The sequence below is a fragment of the Arabidopsis lyrata genome (assembly GCF_000004255.2).
Source record: "Arabidopsis lyrata subsp. lyrata unplaced genomic scaffold ARALYscaffold_4, whole genome shotgun sequence".
NCBI classification, from domain to species: domain Eukaryota; kingdom Viridiplantae; phylum Streptophyta; class Magnoliopsida; order Brassicales; family Brassicaceae; genus Arabidopsis; species Arabidopsis lyrata.
Genome location: NW_003302552.1, coordinates 15,373,803 through 15,393,301, shown reverse-complemented (window position 1 = coordinate 15,393,301; position 19,499 = coordinate 15,373,803). Strand labels below are relative to the sequence as shown.

Sequence of the window (19,499 nt, the reverse complement as noted above, 5' to 3'; positions counted from 1 at the left end):
AATCAATAAATTGTCATTATTTCATTGCATCGCCATTTTAGGAATATGAAAGAAACGAGATGAACTCTCATTTATCCCGATTGGGTTGTGGCTATACCCTCTGATACATGCACTATACCTTGACCCGGAACGAGAATTTTATTATTTGAGAATTGCTTTTAAAATTAAATTTACATATGACATTTCTTGGTAGGCATTTTGTGATTGATTTTTGTACCTATATCACTTATCTAGATGTTGTCTTCTAATTAAGCCCTATTTATCTCATTAATTTTCAAAAAAATAACGTCCACATACACAGTTGACTTCAAAACCCCAAAAATTAGAAAGGACGAAATCATTGAGTCGTTTTCATCAAATCGAGAAACCACGAATCTCACAAAAACAAAATATGCTGGTCCTGTCATGGTTACAAAACCCACAAAGATAATAATGTCTTATATATATTGATATAAGCTTGGGAGAAAAGAGACTAATCACTAGTCCAGAATATACGGCTACTATCTACGTATTTATCGTCTTAAATTTTATATTTTGTACCAATCAATAAATAAGAAATACTTCTGAACAATAAATTCATACTGAGTCCAGGTTCACCCTCATAGTTACGACGTCCTTTTAAGTCTCGTTTGGGTTGACTCTAAATTGTTCCTTTCACCGCAAGACGTAACACAATTTTAGGTGAAAACGAAGGAATCAGGGATCTATAGAGCAAAGACGACAAATAAAACTGCTAAAAAGGCAGCTTTAGAAATAGTAGACAACGGGATACCATATTTTCCCTTCCCAAACATACCCTTAAGAAATGGAAGGAACAACATAACCACCAAAATACTTCCACAAGCTTCTGCCAAACCCGAACTACCTCCTCCGTGACGATGACTCAACCGATGTAGACCCACTGAGAAACCGGCTATAGCGGCTAGATTTACCAACACAATAAATGTGCCGGGCAAAAAATAAAGCGAGCCATCAAATTCAAATTTACCGGAATCTTTGTTTGGACAATCATCTTCTCGTTGAGATTTTCCGGATCCAGACCCTGACATGGTCTTGGGCATAGTCTTTTTAGTGACTATAAAGACAGTTTTCGAGATTCCAAGTAGCTTGAGTATGATGTCAGGGATGCTAAATAACCAACTACAAGTGGTTTTTATCCTCCAAAATGACTGGGAGACAAACCATGATTGTACGGAAAACCCAAGGCTCATAAATTCCCATAGAGTGTAAAGACAATGCATTCCCACAAGCGTGACGATTATACCTAAATAAACTCCCTAGAGTCACAAACAAAATAAAACATTAAACATTTCCCTCTCAACCAATTATATGAAATAAGTAGAACTATATTAATGAGGAAATCATACAAATTAAGAGTGACCGAAACATATAATTTAGTGGTAGTCCTAGTTCTGTCACCGTGTCACAATCCATATTCAGGTTTGGTAATGTGTATAAGTTGAAGACGACAAAAAGAACTAAGAAGAGAGAAGGAGAGAGAGTCACCTTGGGAAATAAGGCAGAGTTGTGGAGTAGGCAATAAGCAGGCAGGAGACAATAAAATAGCTCAGGGATTGACCTTAGACCCCAAGTGAAAATGTATAAATAAGCCAAGGTTTGTCGAAATCTTATTTTTCGACAAAACATTCCGATCAACGGACTTTGTTTGTTAAAAAGGACTTCGAGCAGTCCTGTCGCCCATCGCCGCTGCTGGAGCATGGCCTCTGGTCCTCCTGGCGGCATAGCCCCAAGAAACGCTGGTGGTTCGGGAGATATATATGAGCTAGTCCACCCTCTCGAATGGATTCCGATACTTGTGTTTGCATCTTCTGCTGTTGATTCGTATAACCAACCGATCTGCAGGATTTTTATACATAACACAACACATTACTATGAGTCAAACTTCTTGATAACTACAAAACGCATTATTATTATTGCTATGCTAGATTAGATTATTAATCTACAGTGATATAATTTAGAGAGAATTACCGTTTTGCCCCAGATAGTTTGGTATTCATAATGACAATGCCCCACTTCTTGAGCCGCTTCGAGAGAGTTTGCAAGGGTATTTTGAGGATTTGGTTTTCTTTGTAATGCCTCGACCACCGATTTCACCATCTCTTTAGAGTTCCCAAATTCTCTCTCTAAATTCTCTTCAGCCAAATATTTCCCTTAATGAAATAACAACCAAACCGTGAATGATTTTGACATATGAATAATAAAATAATTGAATATATTATAGAACAATGAATCACAAAAGTATTATAAACTGTACGTTAGAATAATAACATAACATACATTAAAATGTTAGAATAACAAAAAAAAAAAAAGAGAGACATTAGAATTTTGCATACTAAAGTATTGGTTTTAATATATATATATGCATATAATTTTGATTTATAGACTATAGTACTTACTTGCTGCAACTGAAGAAAGACTTCCATCTTCTTCTAAATCATCTATTGATAGACCGTACATAACTCTTCTAGTGTGGAAGCATCCTGAACCCGCATATATCGGTCCTTGGATTCCCGCAATTCCTTGTCCCAAATACTAATTTTAACATAAAAGAAAATAACCAAAGGATTAAGTACATAACGAAAAATAACAATGAATTGATCAAAAATTATAAATAAAAAGAGAAATTTTACTGATTGTAAGACGGTGAGTTCGTCGGCGTTAGAATCATAGAAATCTTGCGGGTATTGAACAAAAGCACAATGCTTTGAATTCACTGATTTTTGCAGAAATATACACATTGCTTGTCGCACCACATCTGCTTCATTGGCATACATGTCGCAGTCTACGTTCAACATGTATGGTGCATTTGTCATCAACCCTGACACTCTTACCTGTTCAAATTCATCTCACGCTCTGTCATCACATTTTTAATTATTATAACCCAAAAATTAAACTAATTAAGATCTGCAATCATTGATAGTTGTTCAATATGACTTATCATATATGATGTCTTTTCAAAGGCAATATAACACCATGTTTGTTTAGTTTTACATGCATGCTAAATTAACGCATAAATATTAGTTACCCATCCAAAAGGGGATAATTTTCAAGATCACGGGATCTATCAACGACATGAATTAAACTATTTACTATTCTCCATCCTCCGATACTTGGCCAGAGAAAATTATATAGCCTAGACCCGGAACTCTTTGGTTACCTTTCATTTTAACAATTAATGTCCAATGGCACATGCAACAAAATGTAAAAAATCATTGCAGCCACATATCACATCGGACATTTTGTACATAAATGTCCTACATTTGCTTGGGCCTAGCAATCAAGTGAGTGATTGTTAGCAATATGAGAAGTAGATGTCATTTTCTTCTATACTATTTTACCTTCCTTTAGAAGACGTTTAGATATATCTATATTTCCAAGCTCATAATTTCTGATCTACTTTCTTGAAACTTCAAAAATAAAATAGAAAATATATCAAAGAGCTTTGTGAGAAAATTCACTAACCAGAAAGTTCATGGCTCCAGCTTTGTAATGATGAAGATAATTTGGTCTTTTCTCTCTTGAAATATATACAAAATGAGGAACCTCGTTCTCCTCTCCCACACCTCCCTTGTTCTCCCATACCACCTTCACATACACACATAAAAGAGTTCATATAATTGTTATAACTAGCTACCCTCTTTTGTTATGTTCATAACTTATCTATAGATAGAGACTATTTGTTATCACTTTTGAAAATTGTAAGAATACCTTAACTATAGTTGAATGATCATTTGGTTTAGTATTTGAGAAAGCTTCAAAGTCATCTTCTGCATCCAACCAATGGGAATCTCCAGTGGCATCTTCCACCTTCCTGCTTAATTTCTCGTACTCCCTCTTTATGTTGATACAAAAACATACTTTCAAGAAAATTCCCAATAATTAATATGAAAAGCTAAGAACAAATCTTGATTTTTGTCCCAATTTTTTTAAACTAAAAAGTGTGATTGTGTTAATTATTTTATTTTTTGTTGTTTATATTTCTATAAACCACAACATTTATCAATATGTTTTAAAGAATTTGCAAACACAAATTCGAAACGTCGACGATTTCTTCTAGCTAGTTTACCTTCAGCATTTCACAATTACAAATAATGTTTGATTAAAAAATAAGTTAATGTGTTATTCTTGAAAGTAAAACGAAATCATTTAATTTATAAACAAATGGAAAATTAAACTCTTACATCAAAAAGACAATCAAACCCTTTAATTTACCTTCGTCATTTCCCAGTCTTTACTGAATTCAGAACTTTCTGTTGGGACTGGAGGGTTCAAGAAATATCGAAAAGGAGCTCTAACTTTAACGTTGTATTTTTTGCAAAATGGAACCCAAATCTTGGCGAACTTAGAAGCTTCCTTGAGAGAGAAGTAAGTGAGAGGTGAGCATCCATCGTCCGATACATAACAAGCAAGTTTATTCGCTGGATAATTCAAGGCTAACAGCGAAAGCAACGTGTTTGCAACAAGAATCGGCGGCTCCCTAACCGGATCGGCCGTGGTCACAAACATATCTACCGATGGAAGGTCATGAACCCTGAAATTAATTCTACGACCAGTTAATAAAAATCTTATATTTTCAAATCTTTATACTAGTCCACTAAAATAGAAAGATAACCGAAAAAATGAATGATATTTCGTGACAAAAAAAAACTAAGGGTTGGGTTTCAGCTAGCTAGGACTTAGTTTTTATACAAATTTAACAAAATATATGCTTTAAATGTATATGATTGTATCTATAATAGTAACAGGGCCGGCTCAATTAATTTTGAGTCCCGGTACAAATCTTAAAAATTGGCCTTTTTTCATATCAAAAAAAAAAAATTGGGCCTTTTTCATGTTTAAAAAAACTTAAAAATTAACCACTTTCATACTAAATAAAATATTTAGGTTTTTTTTTATAATAAAGATATCTTAAAGTTTTAAAAATTACATTTTTTTCTATACGGAAAAAAAATTTAAGCCCTTAAATTTACCCAAAAAAATTGGACCCGGAACAATTGCTCTACTTGCACACCCCAAACGCCGGCACTGAATAGTAAGTGTAAAATAATTTGGTACCTTTCATCAAGTCTTTCAGGATATGATTTATATGCAGCAGGACTCCATTTTATGCAGGTTATAAGAAGCCATATGAAAGAGAAAAAAGATTCACAGAGGAAAGCCACAACCCAAACGGTGTTGTTTTGGTTCATAAGTAGGATTCGGTACAAGAGAAGAGAAAAGAGAAGGCCAAGAATCGTGAGATCCACAGCTCTTAGAAAATAGTTTTTGTATGAGATCTTCTCGCAAAGAGGAGGGAGAGAAGAACTTGAATACGCCATGGGAGGAGATTTCTTATGAGCTTTCTTGCGGTTTTTGGATAAGGGTTAAGTAAAATAATGCGTCACGTCTATGAATGCTCTGTAATATAATATATATATAGGGTCTAATTGATCGCATATATAAAATGGTATAATTTTTTAGCGGATAGAAGAAACGGTAAGTGATACAAAAATAATTTAAAATGATTGAAAATAGCGATACATAAAAACGGTACCAGAAAAACTTAGAATAACGTTTTTGGTAATATTTTTATGATGAGTTATTATAGTGATATTGAATTACCAATCAAACCCATAATATGTACCAGTGTTCAACCAAAAAAAAAGGTACACACTAATATTCATATATATACTTATCATAAAAGGAGTGGTGAGTAGATTTGTTTTTGTTAGAACTATTTAAAAGAAAAAGGACAGATAAATTAGTCATAGTCAAATGAAATTGGACTAGTTTGTCATATAGATACATGACTTCACAAATGGTATATATACTAAATATATATTATTTATTTATAAAACGTATTGTATGTCTAGATGACTACAAATTTTGGTAAATAAATATAGATTTATAGTACGGAGGCCAAAATATACACATTGACACCGTTAAAATTCATGAACTTCACGTAAATTGGAATTTAAACTTATACTATGTTTACCACTAGACTGATACTATTAAGTTATACCCTTTTCTATATCATATCAAAACTTTTTCCAACGAAAATAGTCACATTAAATTCGTTTCATTAGACATTATTAATGATTCACTACTAATACGTTTACTACATATATAAATTTTTTGCATGATATGAGTCTCGTTATATACTTATATGTATATCTTTGTCTATTTGTGGTGGTTTATTTTGTGGTCTTGTTCAAATTAGGATAACGATAATATTAGAATATGTGCTTCCAACTCAAAACTAATTGGTAATGAGTGGAGTGACCCATATCCCTTATATATTACTCAGGATTCCTTTCAACTTCTGATGTGGAACATTATGTCCTAATACGCCCTCTCGAGATGATGGCTCTTTGGCCACTAATCTCGGAATGTTCGGGCTTAGATCGACGGTATCAATTTTGGGCCTTGTCGATGATTGGACCATCTTTGGATCGGATCGGGTTGGACATGTGTGGATCGGGCTCTGATACCATATTAGAATATGTGCTTCCAACTCAAAACCAATTGACAATGAGTGGAGTGGCCCATATCCTTTATATATTACTTAGGATCTCTTCCAATTTTCGATGTGGGACATTATTAGGGATAAAGTTTGTCTTTTTACGCCGTTTGCTCTTGTGGTGATGATGAGTAGTCGTCACACAAAATTAATGTCACGTAACATTTTTTTTTTTGTGTGTTAAAGAACGTTTACTTTATCATTGTTATACAACAAAAATTGAAAATTATTATAGAAAGCGAAATCAATAAATTGCCATTATTTCCTCGCATCGCCATTTTAGGAATATAAAAGAAACGTGATGAACTCTCTCATTTATCCCGATTGGGATGTGGCTATGCCCTTTGATACATGCACTATACGTCTATACCTTAACCCGGCTGAACGGGAATTTATTATTTGCGAATTCATATATAGTTCCTGTCCTTTTAAATTCAAATTTCATGGAACTAATGTATAAACTTCATACATATTGACATCTCTTGGTATATATTTTGTGATTAATTTTTGTTCATATATATCACTTATCTAGATATTGGCTTCGTAAGCCAATTATTTATCTCTTAACATTTTAAAAAATTAACGTCCATATATACATAGTTGACTTCAAAACCCCAAATAGAAAGAAAGGACGAAATCATTGAGTCAATTTTCATCAAATCGAGAATCCACGAATCTCACAAAAACAAAATCAAGCAGGTCCTGTCACGTTTACAAAACCAACAAAGATAATAATGTCTTCTATCGATATAAGCTAATAATTGGGAGAAAAGAGACAAAACCGTAGCAGAGACGATGCAGGCTTTTTGGATATACCAAGAATGTACGGCTACTATTTACGTATTATCGTCGTAGATTGATTTTGTATCAATAAATAATAAATCCAAAAAAAAAAATCAAAATTACGTACTTCTGATCATTTGGGCCTAGTGGCCCATACTTTATAAGATTATACAAGGCCCAGATCCACGATCACAGCTACGACGTCGTTTAAGTCTCGTTTGGGGTTGACTCTGAAGAGTATTTGTTTCCTCGCAAGACGCAAAAACAATGTTAAGTGCAGTAGTGTCATCTTCGTCTTCCAGAATCTTCTCTTCTTCAATCGGAAAAACTTGGTCGCTCTATAGATCCTCGATTCCTTCGTTTTCTCGCTTATCAGTCCGATCAATGGCCGATTCTGCTTTCAAGAAAATCCAGATCCAAAGAGATGACACTGTAAGAGCTTCTCTTTTTTCTATCCCTGAGTTTTTCTCTACTTAGTGCCATTTTTATGGTTGTGTTTGGTGTATCAGAAGCTTCTATCGTATTCGTAGTGCCTGATTTTGAAGTAAATTTCAGTTTCGGATTTGCTTTCCGTTGAGTGAATATCATCATTCATCAATTCATCATTTCGTTTGATAGTTTCTAATCCCACCAAATGCATTTGGTTTAGCTATTTGATTGTATATGATTCTTCTATAGTCAAAGAAAACTTATACTCTGTGATCTGTTGGTTAGACATTCGATGCCTATGTGGTCGGTAAAGATGATGCACCTGGGATTGTGGTGATTCAAGAATGGTGGGGTGTTGACTTTGAGATCAAGAACCATGCTATTAAAATCTCACAACTTGAACCTGGTTTCAAAGCCCTTATACCTGAGTGAGTGCCTCTTTTAATGCTGAGATTCAGTTTTGTAAAAAATGTATTGCTTATTGACAAGTTCTCACAACATTTTGTTCTGTAGCTTGTATCGAGGAAAGGTTGGTTTGGATACTGCAGAGGCACAGCATTTAATGGATGGCCTTGACTGGCCTGGTGCCATCAAAGATATCCGCGCTTCTGTTAATTGGCTAAGATCCAATGGCTCTAAAAAGGTGACAAAGTTCTTTCAGATCGCATTTGATTCTCGAGGAAATTGCAGATGAATTATGATTGCGGTGACAGGTTGGTGTGACTGGAATGTGCATGGGAGGTGCATTAGCGATAGCTAGCTCTGTTTTGGTTCCTGAGGTGGATGCTGTTGTTGGATTCTATGGGACCCCTTCCTCAGAGCTTGCAGATCCAGCACAAGCCAAGGCACCTATTCAGGCTCATTTTGGAGAGCTTGACAATTTTGTCGGTTTCTCTGATGTATCGGTATGTGTATATACCGATACATTACACATCAAATTGTCTGAATATTACCTGAGATTCCATCATGAACCCAATGATTATTACAATCTTTACAGGCAGCAAAGAATCTAGAAGAGAAGCTGAAAGCGTCGGGAGTAGCACATGAAGTTCACATCTATCCAGGAAACGGGCACGCGTTCTTGAACAGGAGTCCAGAAGGAGTGAGCAGAAGGAAAAGCATGGGACTTTCCGATGAAGATGAAGCCGCAGTGGAGCTTGCTTGGTCTCGCTTCACCTCCTGGATGAAACAGTACTTGGCTTAAGCTTTCTTCCCTCAGGCAGTGGTTGATGTAAGTCCCAAAACGTTGTGCGGTGCCCAATGATCTAAAATAAGGACATTGCTCTTAGGACTTTTATCTGAATCAAATAAAGAGGTTTGTTTGCTTGTGAATCGGTATGGAGTGGAAATGTACGAACCTATTTATAAATTCGAACTAATATCGTCGATGTGTCTCGTCTTTTGTGTTTGTAACGAGTTCAATTCCGGAAACTATGAAATGATAGTGTACATGTAGTTACTGTAAATTGAATTACTGCTAAGTCTGTTATATCAGCTTATTATAAGTACTCAATTGTGAATAAATCTTAATCAGGGGAATAAATCCATTAAAATTGCAGGACAGTGTGAACTCAATTTAAGCCAATGCTAGCTCCTCTTATCATATCAACAAGAATGCGAAAATGATAGGATAACAGATTGTCTTCCTCTCTTAATTTGATTGTATATAAATCAATATAGCACGTGTTTCAGCATTGTCTATGTATTTTTTTTTTTCTGTTTGTCGGCAAAAAGTATTTGTAAAAACTAAAAAGTAATGTATTAAAGGATGTAGTATTAGAGGGCCTCTAAAGTCTAAAGTGACTCAGATCTGACTCCGATATCTGATTAACCGTTGATTAATAGCATAAATGTTCAACAGCTAACTTCAGCTGCATGTTTAAGACTTTAATTACACTTTGGTATCCAAAGCTCTACAAAACCTTTTTATGGCTTACGACGTTGTAAAATTTTCAGTTTCTTCTATTTGATTAATAATGATCTGGTTGGTAGAAAACTATTAACAAAAGACATTCATCAAAATACAATGCAAGTATAGGAAGGACACCGTATCACATCTTTCTACTAAATATAGTTAGGGCCTGACTGATTTAAATGCAGCGGTTGCGGTTGCGGTTGTACAAGTTTGCTGAAGCGGACGGTTGCGGTTTCAAGCGTTACGAAGCGTTTTGAACGACTGGTTTAGCGTTTGAAAATGTATGCGTTTGCGGAAATTTTATGACTAGTAAACAAGCGGGTGCGGTAGCAGTTAAATAAAAAATAACCAAAAAAATAAAAAAATATTACAAAAAAAGAAATAAAAACACCAATATATTATTATGATAATATTAGAAAAATTGAACATGCTTAATAATTAAAACCATAAATAAAGTACTAAATATTTATTTAAAAATAAAGAAAATTTGTAATAAGATAGTACTTTATGCTGGTTTAACACCAAAAATTGCATCAAGTAATAGGACAACCTGTAAATAAGGTTGAATTCAATCAAAAAGCAAGTGAATTTCTATTCGAGAAAACAAATCGAAACATATATTCAATCAAAAAGCAAAGCAATACATAATGAAAAGAAAAAAACGATGCCATGAAAAATATTCAAAGAATTACATATGAGGTGGTGAATGAATAAAGGGATATATGATACTTACGTTTAGTTCTTGATTTTCATCAGTTTGGGTGGAAGACATTGAGAGAATAAGGTTTTAGAATATTGATTAGGGTTTCTGATGAGAACGTGATACAAAGATGAAAGATATATATATGATTCATATATATTTTATAATAATTATAAGTAAACGTTTGATTTTTTAAAAAAAAAATCCAACCGCTACCGCAAACGCTTGCGGAAATGAGCTTTTGAATTCAGCGATTTCAAGCGGTTTGAAGCGGTACAGAGCGGTTTCTATGATTGGTACTAACCGCTAACAACCGCTAACAACCAACCGACCGCTAACAACCGGTAGGAGGGTGCTAGCGGGATGCTAGCGGAAGAACTAATCAAGCCTTTATTATCTTATATGTTGAATGATTAACATAATTCATGTTAAGTAAAATATTGGGCATATATATTTCAATCTTGGAGACTTTATAACAAATCTTGCCAATCCGCAAATTTTCCAATCACACAAATGTTTTCAATAATATTTCGTTCCACAATTTCATAGTTTAACTAATTAGAACCTAAAATATTAAACAAAAATAAAAGTACATTACATGAGAAACAGATTTAAATAGTAAACACGTTTTGGCTGATAAACAATTTAGAAGATCTTGTGCTGATCTTGTTATTTGAAGTGTAGTGTCGGTTAACAACTAGAAGCGGCTAAACACTTCCCAAGCTTTGTTCACATTTTCTCACCAACATAAGAAATACGTCATTCAGTTTTGCTCTAATATCTTTCTTTTGTATATCGCATACCGACAAATGATATCAAACTAATATCAAATCAACCGACAAATTGTGATTCTGTATAACTACTAAATTAGTAACACATAAAACGTGCATGGGCTAAAGGAACCACGCGATTCATGGCCAATGGTAAGTGAGACAAAAAACAAATTTCTTGAAATAATTAATATCAAAAAAGTGAGAAACAAATTTGTTGAAATGATATATTTTGGACTATTAATATTATATTCACTGATCAAACACCCGTTGCAACTAGAAAACCCTTAAAAGATTTGACAAAAAAAATCCACCATAAAAAAGAATATTTGATACCCCAACGTTTGGAGCAGTGAATGAAATCTAGAACAAGATGGAGATCAACTTTGATCACCGTAAATATCCACATAAACTACCCAGTCTACACTCAATTAACTCTCATATGGAATTGTGGTTATACGATCTATAGATAAAAATTATATTTACTTTGTTTATTTGATTCCCTGTTCTAAAAATCCCCGCCTACCCCGATTACTCTCCGCTTAATCGCTAGACCCACCCTTTCCGCATCGATTAATGACTAATCTCCTAAAAAAATCAGTTATCCGATTACTCTCCGCCTAATATGTTTACTTTCTGTCTAATCCGATTATTCCCTGCCTAATTTTACATATCCCGATCATTTTTAGATTGTAAGTATAAAAAAACTTTTTATTTTTGTTATTCAATCATTTAAATTGGGAATTTGTGATGTTTTACAATAACTTATGTTCAAATTTTAATAAAAATCATAAATTTATAATAAAACTCCTAAAAATTTATCTCAAAATATAGTTTTATGTGTTTACTACAATAAAATATTAAAATAATCCTAAAACTAATCCCCGATTAATTCCCGATTTTAATCCAATTTTTCGATTAATCGCTAGGCCCATACCAAGCGCCCGACTAGCGCGTAACGATTTTTCAAACAAGGATTTGATTTATGTAAAAAATATTAAAACCATGTTCATATTGACATCGAGAAAATCATATTTTGCTACTAATGATTTTTCTGTTTTATCAAAAGAATTATATTGATTTTTCTAATCATTGGAGATGATTGTTTGGGATTTTATTGGCTGGGTGTCTTATTCTGCGGATAAATAAATAAAATTAAAATACTGTATGACTAAAGTATTGCCACGAGTTTTGAGTATCATCGATGACTAGGGTGTAATATAAGCAAATCGTTTGCAAATAATAAAAAATTAATTTACACCATATAATAAAGTTTACTAGCTACATAAATCTTTTTAAACAATACCGATTGAAATAAAGTGAACAAAAAATTATATAAATATGGACCATATGAGATTGATTCATTATCGTAAATTTATAATGCGAAAAAGCAAATAGATTTAATTTTCCAGAAAGAAGAGAATATAAAGTTCCTTATGTCTTACTCTTGATATCTAGAGTTTATATTTTGAAGCAACGAAAGAGGTCTATTTTGCTTTTCTCACGCATAATAAATTTGTCTTTAATTTTAACGAATAAATTATTTTTGTGGTTGCGACAAATTTGAAAATAAGATCTTGCTTCTTGAATTATAATAATATCTAGATCCAATCAAACTTTTAATAACTTTTTGAAGATTTGCATGCTTTTAAATAACAGTCTCTGAAGTCTTCATAAACTCATAATCTGTATTCTTGCGTTAGTATATAAGTTGAATAATTGCTCCCTTTTATTTTCTGAAATATTTTTCCGGTAATCATTTTATTTCCTTTTCCCCCTTTTTATTGGTTTACTTTTATAGTGAGATTCATATAATTAAAATTAAAATTGAGTAGGTTGTTGCTTAAAGTAGGCCGTTCTTGCCCTTTTTACATTCATCCTTGTTTTCATGCCATGTGTTACAAACACGCATTATTTTTTTACACATTTCCGTATTTGAATGTTTTATGTATATTTGTTACTTGTTACTTGTTAGTATATCATATCTTCTTTTTTTTTTTTTTTTTTTAATAGTATATCATATCTTACGAGAGCGTACTGGAAAAGCCTACCAAACAACACGAAAATTATACTTGTTGTCCGACAAATAAAAATATAAATGTGATGAGTCACGATTCAACATTAGTTTATTTATCAAAAAAATAAAACATTAGAATAATTAACCTATCAAACAGTCATGAATCTGAGGTACCATTCCAGTAAAAAAATGGGTAAAGCTTGTAATTTCCATTTGTGGAACATTTGTGACCCTTTTTTTTTTTGACATTTGGTTTTTGACTTAATCCAAAAAGCGTTTAATATAAGAGAAAAAATGCTATATACGATGAAGTTTTAACACCCAATTGAAGCTTATTGCACCATTTTGATATTCGGAGATTCAGATAGAATTTATATGATATGCTATAACGACATATTGCAATTTAAGTCATATTAAATGTTTCTTCTCAAAATTAGTTCGTAAACTGATAATGAAATAGCTATTTGGAGTGTAAATAACGAAAGAAAAATGAGGAAATTAAAGAAAAATCATCATTAGCTTAATTAGTCGTGGTTATATCTGTGAACTTGACTTTAATTAGAATGTAAGTTGTAAGTTAGAACCATAAAACAGACCTAATCATATTTGAAAATGATTATTTATTATTTCTTAAGCCTCAACCGATAATGGTGGTTAAAACCACCGCTCACTTTCGTTTATTTTCTTTCCAAGAGGTAAACGATTCATTAAAAGAAGCTTCTTAATCTATTTTATTGTTAAATTTGGTATGCTTGTCACAATATTTGTTTAACGAACGTCTATTATCTATCTCAAACAAGTTGACTAGATTAGAGTAAACAAATATAGAGTTGAATATTATAGCCTTGGTCTCCGGTAGAAGAATGATAACCCAAATCTTGCCAGTGATATTTTTCAGGAAAATAAATTTTAAATATAATACAACTAGCAAAAAACAATTTTCAAAGGAGAATTCTATTTTAATCGACGTCTTAAATAATAATGTTTGTTTGAAACAGACTGTTTTTCATTTTCTAAGATGTATAGGCTTCTCTAATTTTTTAGATCCTTTATTTTGTTTATGTATGAATTATTTTAAATTTGTATTAACTTTTGTTCCATGTTTTAAAAATTTTTAACAGATTTTTGGCTCGTTCTGTTATAATTATAATAAAATAATTTTTTTTTTCTTTTTTATTAAACGACCAATTCCCTAGCTAGTTGTGAATAACCCGGGTTTGTTTATGTTACTCAGTTGAAAAAAAATGAGAATATTTGTTGCATTTGTTTGTAGGCATGAAGACATATTTAAAACATTGAAATCTTAATGATATTTTGCAATGAGAAAAAAAAACAGAATAATAACTGTTATAAACAAATAATTTTTTCAAAGTATTAGACCAAAACGAAAGATAAAATAGGATAGACAACAAATAAAAACATTTTCAGACAAGAATTGTATATATTTTATAAAATAATTTTGTAAAAACAACAACTTGCAAGAAGTCTGAAGAAAGTATATATGCAAAAAAAGATATAAAGGATCACGAAATGTAACGAGAAAGGTCCAAGTGTGCAGATAATCGATCAAAATCTACCAAAGTGCCCAACTTCTCCTCTCCACTTATTTCATTTTTGCAATACCGAATTCATAAGAAACCACAAATCAAAACAATAATTGTAATAATTATTTCTTCCTTTACACAAAATAAAACATTAGGCCACTTGTAAACCATAACGTAGCATCTAAACCTTGTGGACACGTCGCTCGAGAGATATACGTAACTCTGGTCGTATCAGAAACTAAAAGTTGATTTGACCAACCAAATATTGACACATCATCCTTTCTAGAGACTGTAATATAAAGAGTACAGGCTCGTCAAAACGAAAAAATACCACGTCACCAATACTCAACGAACTTACGTTAGATACGTTCTATGCCACGTCACACACCAGTTGATATTTCACTCACGTTTCTCAAATTTTGTACTCTTGAAACTTCACATATTGTACACATTTCTCTCTTATTGGTTTCTTTTTAGACCTTTCATAAAATAGTATCAAATCAAATCGAAACGGGTTACATTTGGTTATCCACCTCAAAAAGCAATCCACGTGTGTACACAAGAACATAATTACGTTATTATATTCATAATTTTAATTTTAGCGTTGGTAGATAAAACTCGATGTTACCAAAAGTATACACTATCTAATTCACAACCAAAAAAAAAAATCGTTCACCCTTATATAAAGCTTCTGTTGAATAAGCAGAGTGGAAAAAAGCAAAATCAAACAAACATACAAAAAAAAAAACAATTTATTTTTAGAACTCTTCTCTAGTCTTCTCCAAATGGAATGGACTAGAGGAAAAATCCTAGGCCGAGGCTCGACAGCCACCGTCTACGCCGCCACGTGTCACAATTCAGATGAAATCCTCGCCGTTAAATCCTCCGAGCTTCACCACTCAGAGTTCTTGCAAAGAGAAGCCAAGATTCTCTCGTCGTTGAATTCTCCTTACGTGATCGGATACAGAGGATCAGAAACCAAAAGAGAGTCAAACGGTGTCGTTACGTATAATATTTTGATGGAGTACGCACCGTACGGAACGTTGACTGACGCGGCGGCGAAAAACGGAGGCAGAGTCGACGAGACTCGGGTCGTGAAGTACACGCGCGAGATATTAAGAGGATTGGAGTATGTACACTCGGAAGGTATCGTGCATTGCGATGTAAAGGGAAGTAACGTGGTTCTTGCGGAGAAAGGCGAGGCCAAGATTGCAGATTTCGGGTGTGCAAAACGGGTTGACCAAGAATTCGAGTCACCGGTTATGGGAACGCCGGCGTTTATGGCTCCGGAGGTGGCGCGTGGGGAGAAACAGGGGAAGGAGAGTGATATATGGGCGGTTGGGTGTACGGTGATTGAGATGGTTACGGGTTCTCCACCGTGGACAGAGGCGAATTCGAGGGAGGATCCGGTTTCGGTTCTTTATCGAGTTGGGTATTCGGGTGAGACTCCGGAGCTTCCTTGTTTGCTTGCGGAAGAAGCAAAGGACTTTTTGGAAAAGTGTTTGAAGAGGGAAGCAAAGGAAAGATGGACAGCGACACAACTCCTAAACCATCCGTTTTTGACTACTAAATCGGACATTGAACCGGCTTTGGTTTCCGGTTTGGTTTCAAGCTCACCCACAAGTGTGACAGATCAAACGTTTTGGAGATCAGTGGAAGAAGAGGAAGAAGAAGAAACAGAGGAATTACAGAAGGATTCGAGAGATCTTGACCGTTTAAACTTGTGGGGTTGTTATTCGGAAAGGATCGGACGGCTGAGATGTCTTGGTGGTTTGGATGGGACCAGATGGGATATGGAGGGTGGGGATTGGATTACGGTGAGAGTGAGATGTGAAGGAACAATGATTAGTGGGTCACATGAGGAATTGATTATTAGTGAAAATGTATTGGTGGGGGAATTGTAAATTTGATTTGGGGTCATTTGGGTGAATTGTAGAAAGCTTAGGGGTTGAAATTAGGGAAGATCTCCAATTTAGGGAGATCAATGTAGCTTATTAGTCTCCGAATCTTCGATTGATCACATGTATATTATTATAATCACGATTGTTTTAAAACCAAACCCGATTTTTTAAGTTTGGACAAGAGTTGAATTATATGGAGTTTCAAGGTTTGTTGGCCTGTTATAGAGAAAATTGTTGAACTATTACACTCAAATCTTATTATTCCATGTTTTTCACTGTTTGTATTTTGACTAACGTTAGTCTTAGAAATTAATAATATAGATAAATCATTACCTTTTATAATGTCCCAAATGTCAAATTTTCTCAATTGTATAACAAATAAATGAACTTATTAAATAAATTTGGCATATTATTGAGAGTTATGGGTGATATGATATCAAAATAATAGAAAATAGGGCATGGTACCAAATCTAAATATTTAAAACTCGTGAGGAAAATGAGAAGTGAAGTAAAGAAAGTAGAAAAGTGCCAAATCGGCCGAATTGGTTCGTTGGTTTTGGTTGGTCACTTTGTGTTTTTGACAAAACCTAAAGATTCCTTTCGAATCATAAAAGATGATCCGTGTAATATATTCATTTGTGTAATTTGGTAGCTTCGTTAGGCCAATGTGACGATTCGTCATGTCTTTGCTTCCACAAGTTTAATATGTAAAAAGTTGACACCTCACATAATTAGTTAATCACTATTGGATCTTCTCCACAGAATGATCCATTTTCATCTATATATTTTGTTGTCAAATATGCATTAGAATTGTTTTTCATCTCATTATAGTTCCATATTAGACCCATTTTTTTCTAACACAACAATAAATTTCAAATAATTGTTGTAAAGCTATGTAAAGTTGTCGTAAGTTTCATTTTAGAATCTTCCCATATATCGTTAAAAACATTATAATTACAACAAAAATCTTAGCGAAGATAAGGTTAAGTAATGGGAAATAATAGATGAAGATAAGAATACTTTGCTTGCAAGGTAAGGTCATGTTTGGAGAGTTATCTTTGTTACTTAGAAGGTGAATAACGAATCTTTTGTTTTATGGTTTTGACTCGTGTTTTGGATAAAGTTGTAACCATATATAGCATGGGCACTTACTACATGAATGCTTAACTTTAAAGACGATAATATGTCCTGTGTATATTTATATCTTTGGAAATTGAAGAGTAAATTAACTCATGTATACGTACGCGCCTAATCTGACTTTGCCTTTGGGATTGATCTTGTATATTAAGTTTTTGAGGGTTGAAAAACAATAAATAAATATTAAAAATCAATATAATTGGTTTGGTACGATTTTAATCTAGAATCTTATCACAATGTTAATTAGTTTCAAATTGTTTTTCTGCTCATATAACATTTTAGTACGCCACTTGGTTCGTATAAGAGATTTCACGTTCAGAAAAGAAAAAATCTTTGGATCAATTATGTGTTGAAAATTTGTTTCGTTTCATAAATTAAATTATTTTGTATTATTATTGGGAGATCGAACGGTCGAGCTGACTAACCGATATATTATGAAAATTATAGAAAAATCAAGAAAGATCTATAAGATAAATGTCAATATTTTAGTTTAGAAAATTTACCTTCATCTTTAAATATATTTGTACAATTGTACTAATGACATTCCATGGTCGTTGGATTTGTAAGATGCTTCATTTTCCTCAGTGTCGGCTTTTGAAGTAATCACTATATTACCCTAAAGGATTAACCAATTATTAGTTTTTTAAAATAAAATCAAAATGCATTAAACCGAAAAATAATATGTTACAGAATTACTTAAAACTCCCACTATTCTTAAATTTAAGTTTCACTAATAAATAAGACAAACAATGAAATATGGACAATATCATGCCAAAAAAAAATGAAATATGGACAGTAAACTCAAAGATTAGCCCGAAGGGTTTTCAGTTTTGATCCAATAATGCCCAAGTTTAATCAAAATAAGAAGGCTTATCAATTTTGATCTAACAAGACTCAATTTTAATTAAAATAAGGAGGGTAATCAATTTTCATCCAATAAGGCCAATGTTTAATCACTCAGACTTAGAACAAAACTTTCTTACACAAGCAACACTACTCATACTTAGGCATAACAACTACACTTAGATTCTAGACATTAACTAACACACTTATTTCTTTGGACCTAACTAAAAAATTAGCCCAACTACTTCTTAACTAAAGTCACTCACGACACTTTCTTTTTAACTTTGTCTTCTTTGTTGACACTGATTCTTCTTGTCATTGACTCTTTATATATGCGTTTTCTTTTTATACGCTAGTGATTCTTCTCTGTTTTTCTTATCACTGATTTCTACTTTTATTTTGTGCACATTCAATCAAAGGAATCAACTCCAGCATCTCTTGGATCCTTCTTCTCATAACGCCGAAAAGTGTATGTTCGTCCCTAGGAGACGAACTAGAATTTTGCTTGTTACGGATGTGCTAATGCTGCAAAAATAAGTGTCATTTGCCAATTGCCAATGCTTTGAAGAGTGGTTTGGTGTGCTAGTTGTGGCCATAGATGATGCAATACAATATCTCCACCTTGATAGTCTTCCTTCTATTCTCATTGTTGATGTTCCTATGTTCCGAAATGAGTTGCAAAATTAGTAGTATAGTTTGTAATTCTTAGTCAAACATAATTTACTCTTTAGTCCAAAAAAAAAGTCAAAACATAATTTTATATCTTTAGTTAGTAATTTAGTTTGTAATGATATAATCTACATTAAATTATTCGAGTTAAGACATTTATTTTAAGAGTTTATATAATTAGATGTAGATTTTAAAAATATTTTGTAAAACCTATAAATTAGTTACAAAACTTTTTTTAAAAAATCAAATATCCTTTTTTTTTTTTTTTTTT

The 19,499-nt window shown here is 33.0% G+C and overlaps 3 protein-coding genes across 5 annotated transcripts; 2 read left to right on the top strand and 1 right to left on the bottom strand.

The window, feature by feature from the left end:
• Positions 1-425: 425 nt before the first annotated feature.
• On the bottom strand, positions 426-5,591 carry LOC9317299 (cellulose synthase-like protein B3). Of its 3 annotated transcripts, none has more exons than XM_002879348.2 (9): positions 5,077-5,591; positions 4,234-4,552; positions 3,730-3,855; positions 3,484-3,606; positions 2,652-2,852; positions 2,418-2,553; positions 1,990-2,171; positions 1,507-1,857; positions 426-1,277 (listed from the first exon to the last, which is right to left on the bottom strand). In XM_002879348.2, exons 1-9 carry the CDS (start codon positions 5,337-5,339, stop codon positions 705-707), a joined length of 2,274 nt encoding a protein of 757 aa, XP_002879394.1. In that variant the 5' UTR covers positions 5,340-5,591; the 3' UTR covers positions 426-704. The 3 variants fall into 3 exon arrangements, with proteins under 3 accessions (XP_002879394.1, XP_020883441.1, XP_020883442.1); XM_021027782.1 differs by having other exon boundaries at positions 4,234-4,564; positions 5,077-5,405; XM_021027783.1 differs by lacking the exon at positions 426-1,277 and having other exon boundaries at positions 1,503-1,579; positions 1,662-1,857; positions 5,077-5,406.
• A 1,901-nt stretch (positions 5,592-7,492) lies between these two features.
• Positions 7,493-9,240, top strand: LOC9317298 (protein usf). Its single transcript, XM_002881185.2, has 5 exons — positions 7,493-7,735; positions 8,018-8,160; positions 8,246-8,375; positions 8,446-8,637; positions 8,730-9,240. Exons 1-5 carry the CDS (start codon positions 7,571-7,573, stop codon positions 8,934-8,936), a joined length of 837 nt encoding a protein of 278 aa, XP_002881231.2. The 5' UTR covers positions 7,493-7,570; the 3' UTR covers positions 8,937-9,240.
• A 5,519-nt stretch (positions 9,241-14,759) lies between these two features.
• LOC9315461 (mitogen-activated protein kinase kinase kinase 3) lies at positions 14,760-16,801 on the top strand. The gene has a single exon (XM_002881184.2). It carries the CDS (start codon positions 15,464-15,466, stop codon positions 16,580-16,582), a length of 1,119 nt encoding a protein of 372 aa, XP_002881230.1. The 5' UTR covers positions 14,760-15,463; the 3' UTR covers positions 16,583-16,801.
• Positions 16,802-19,499: the final 2,698 nt, after the last annotated feature.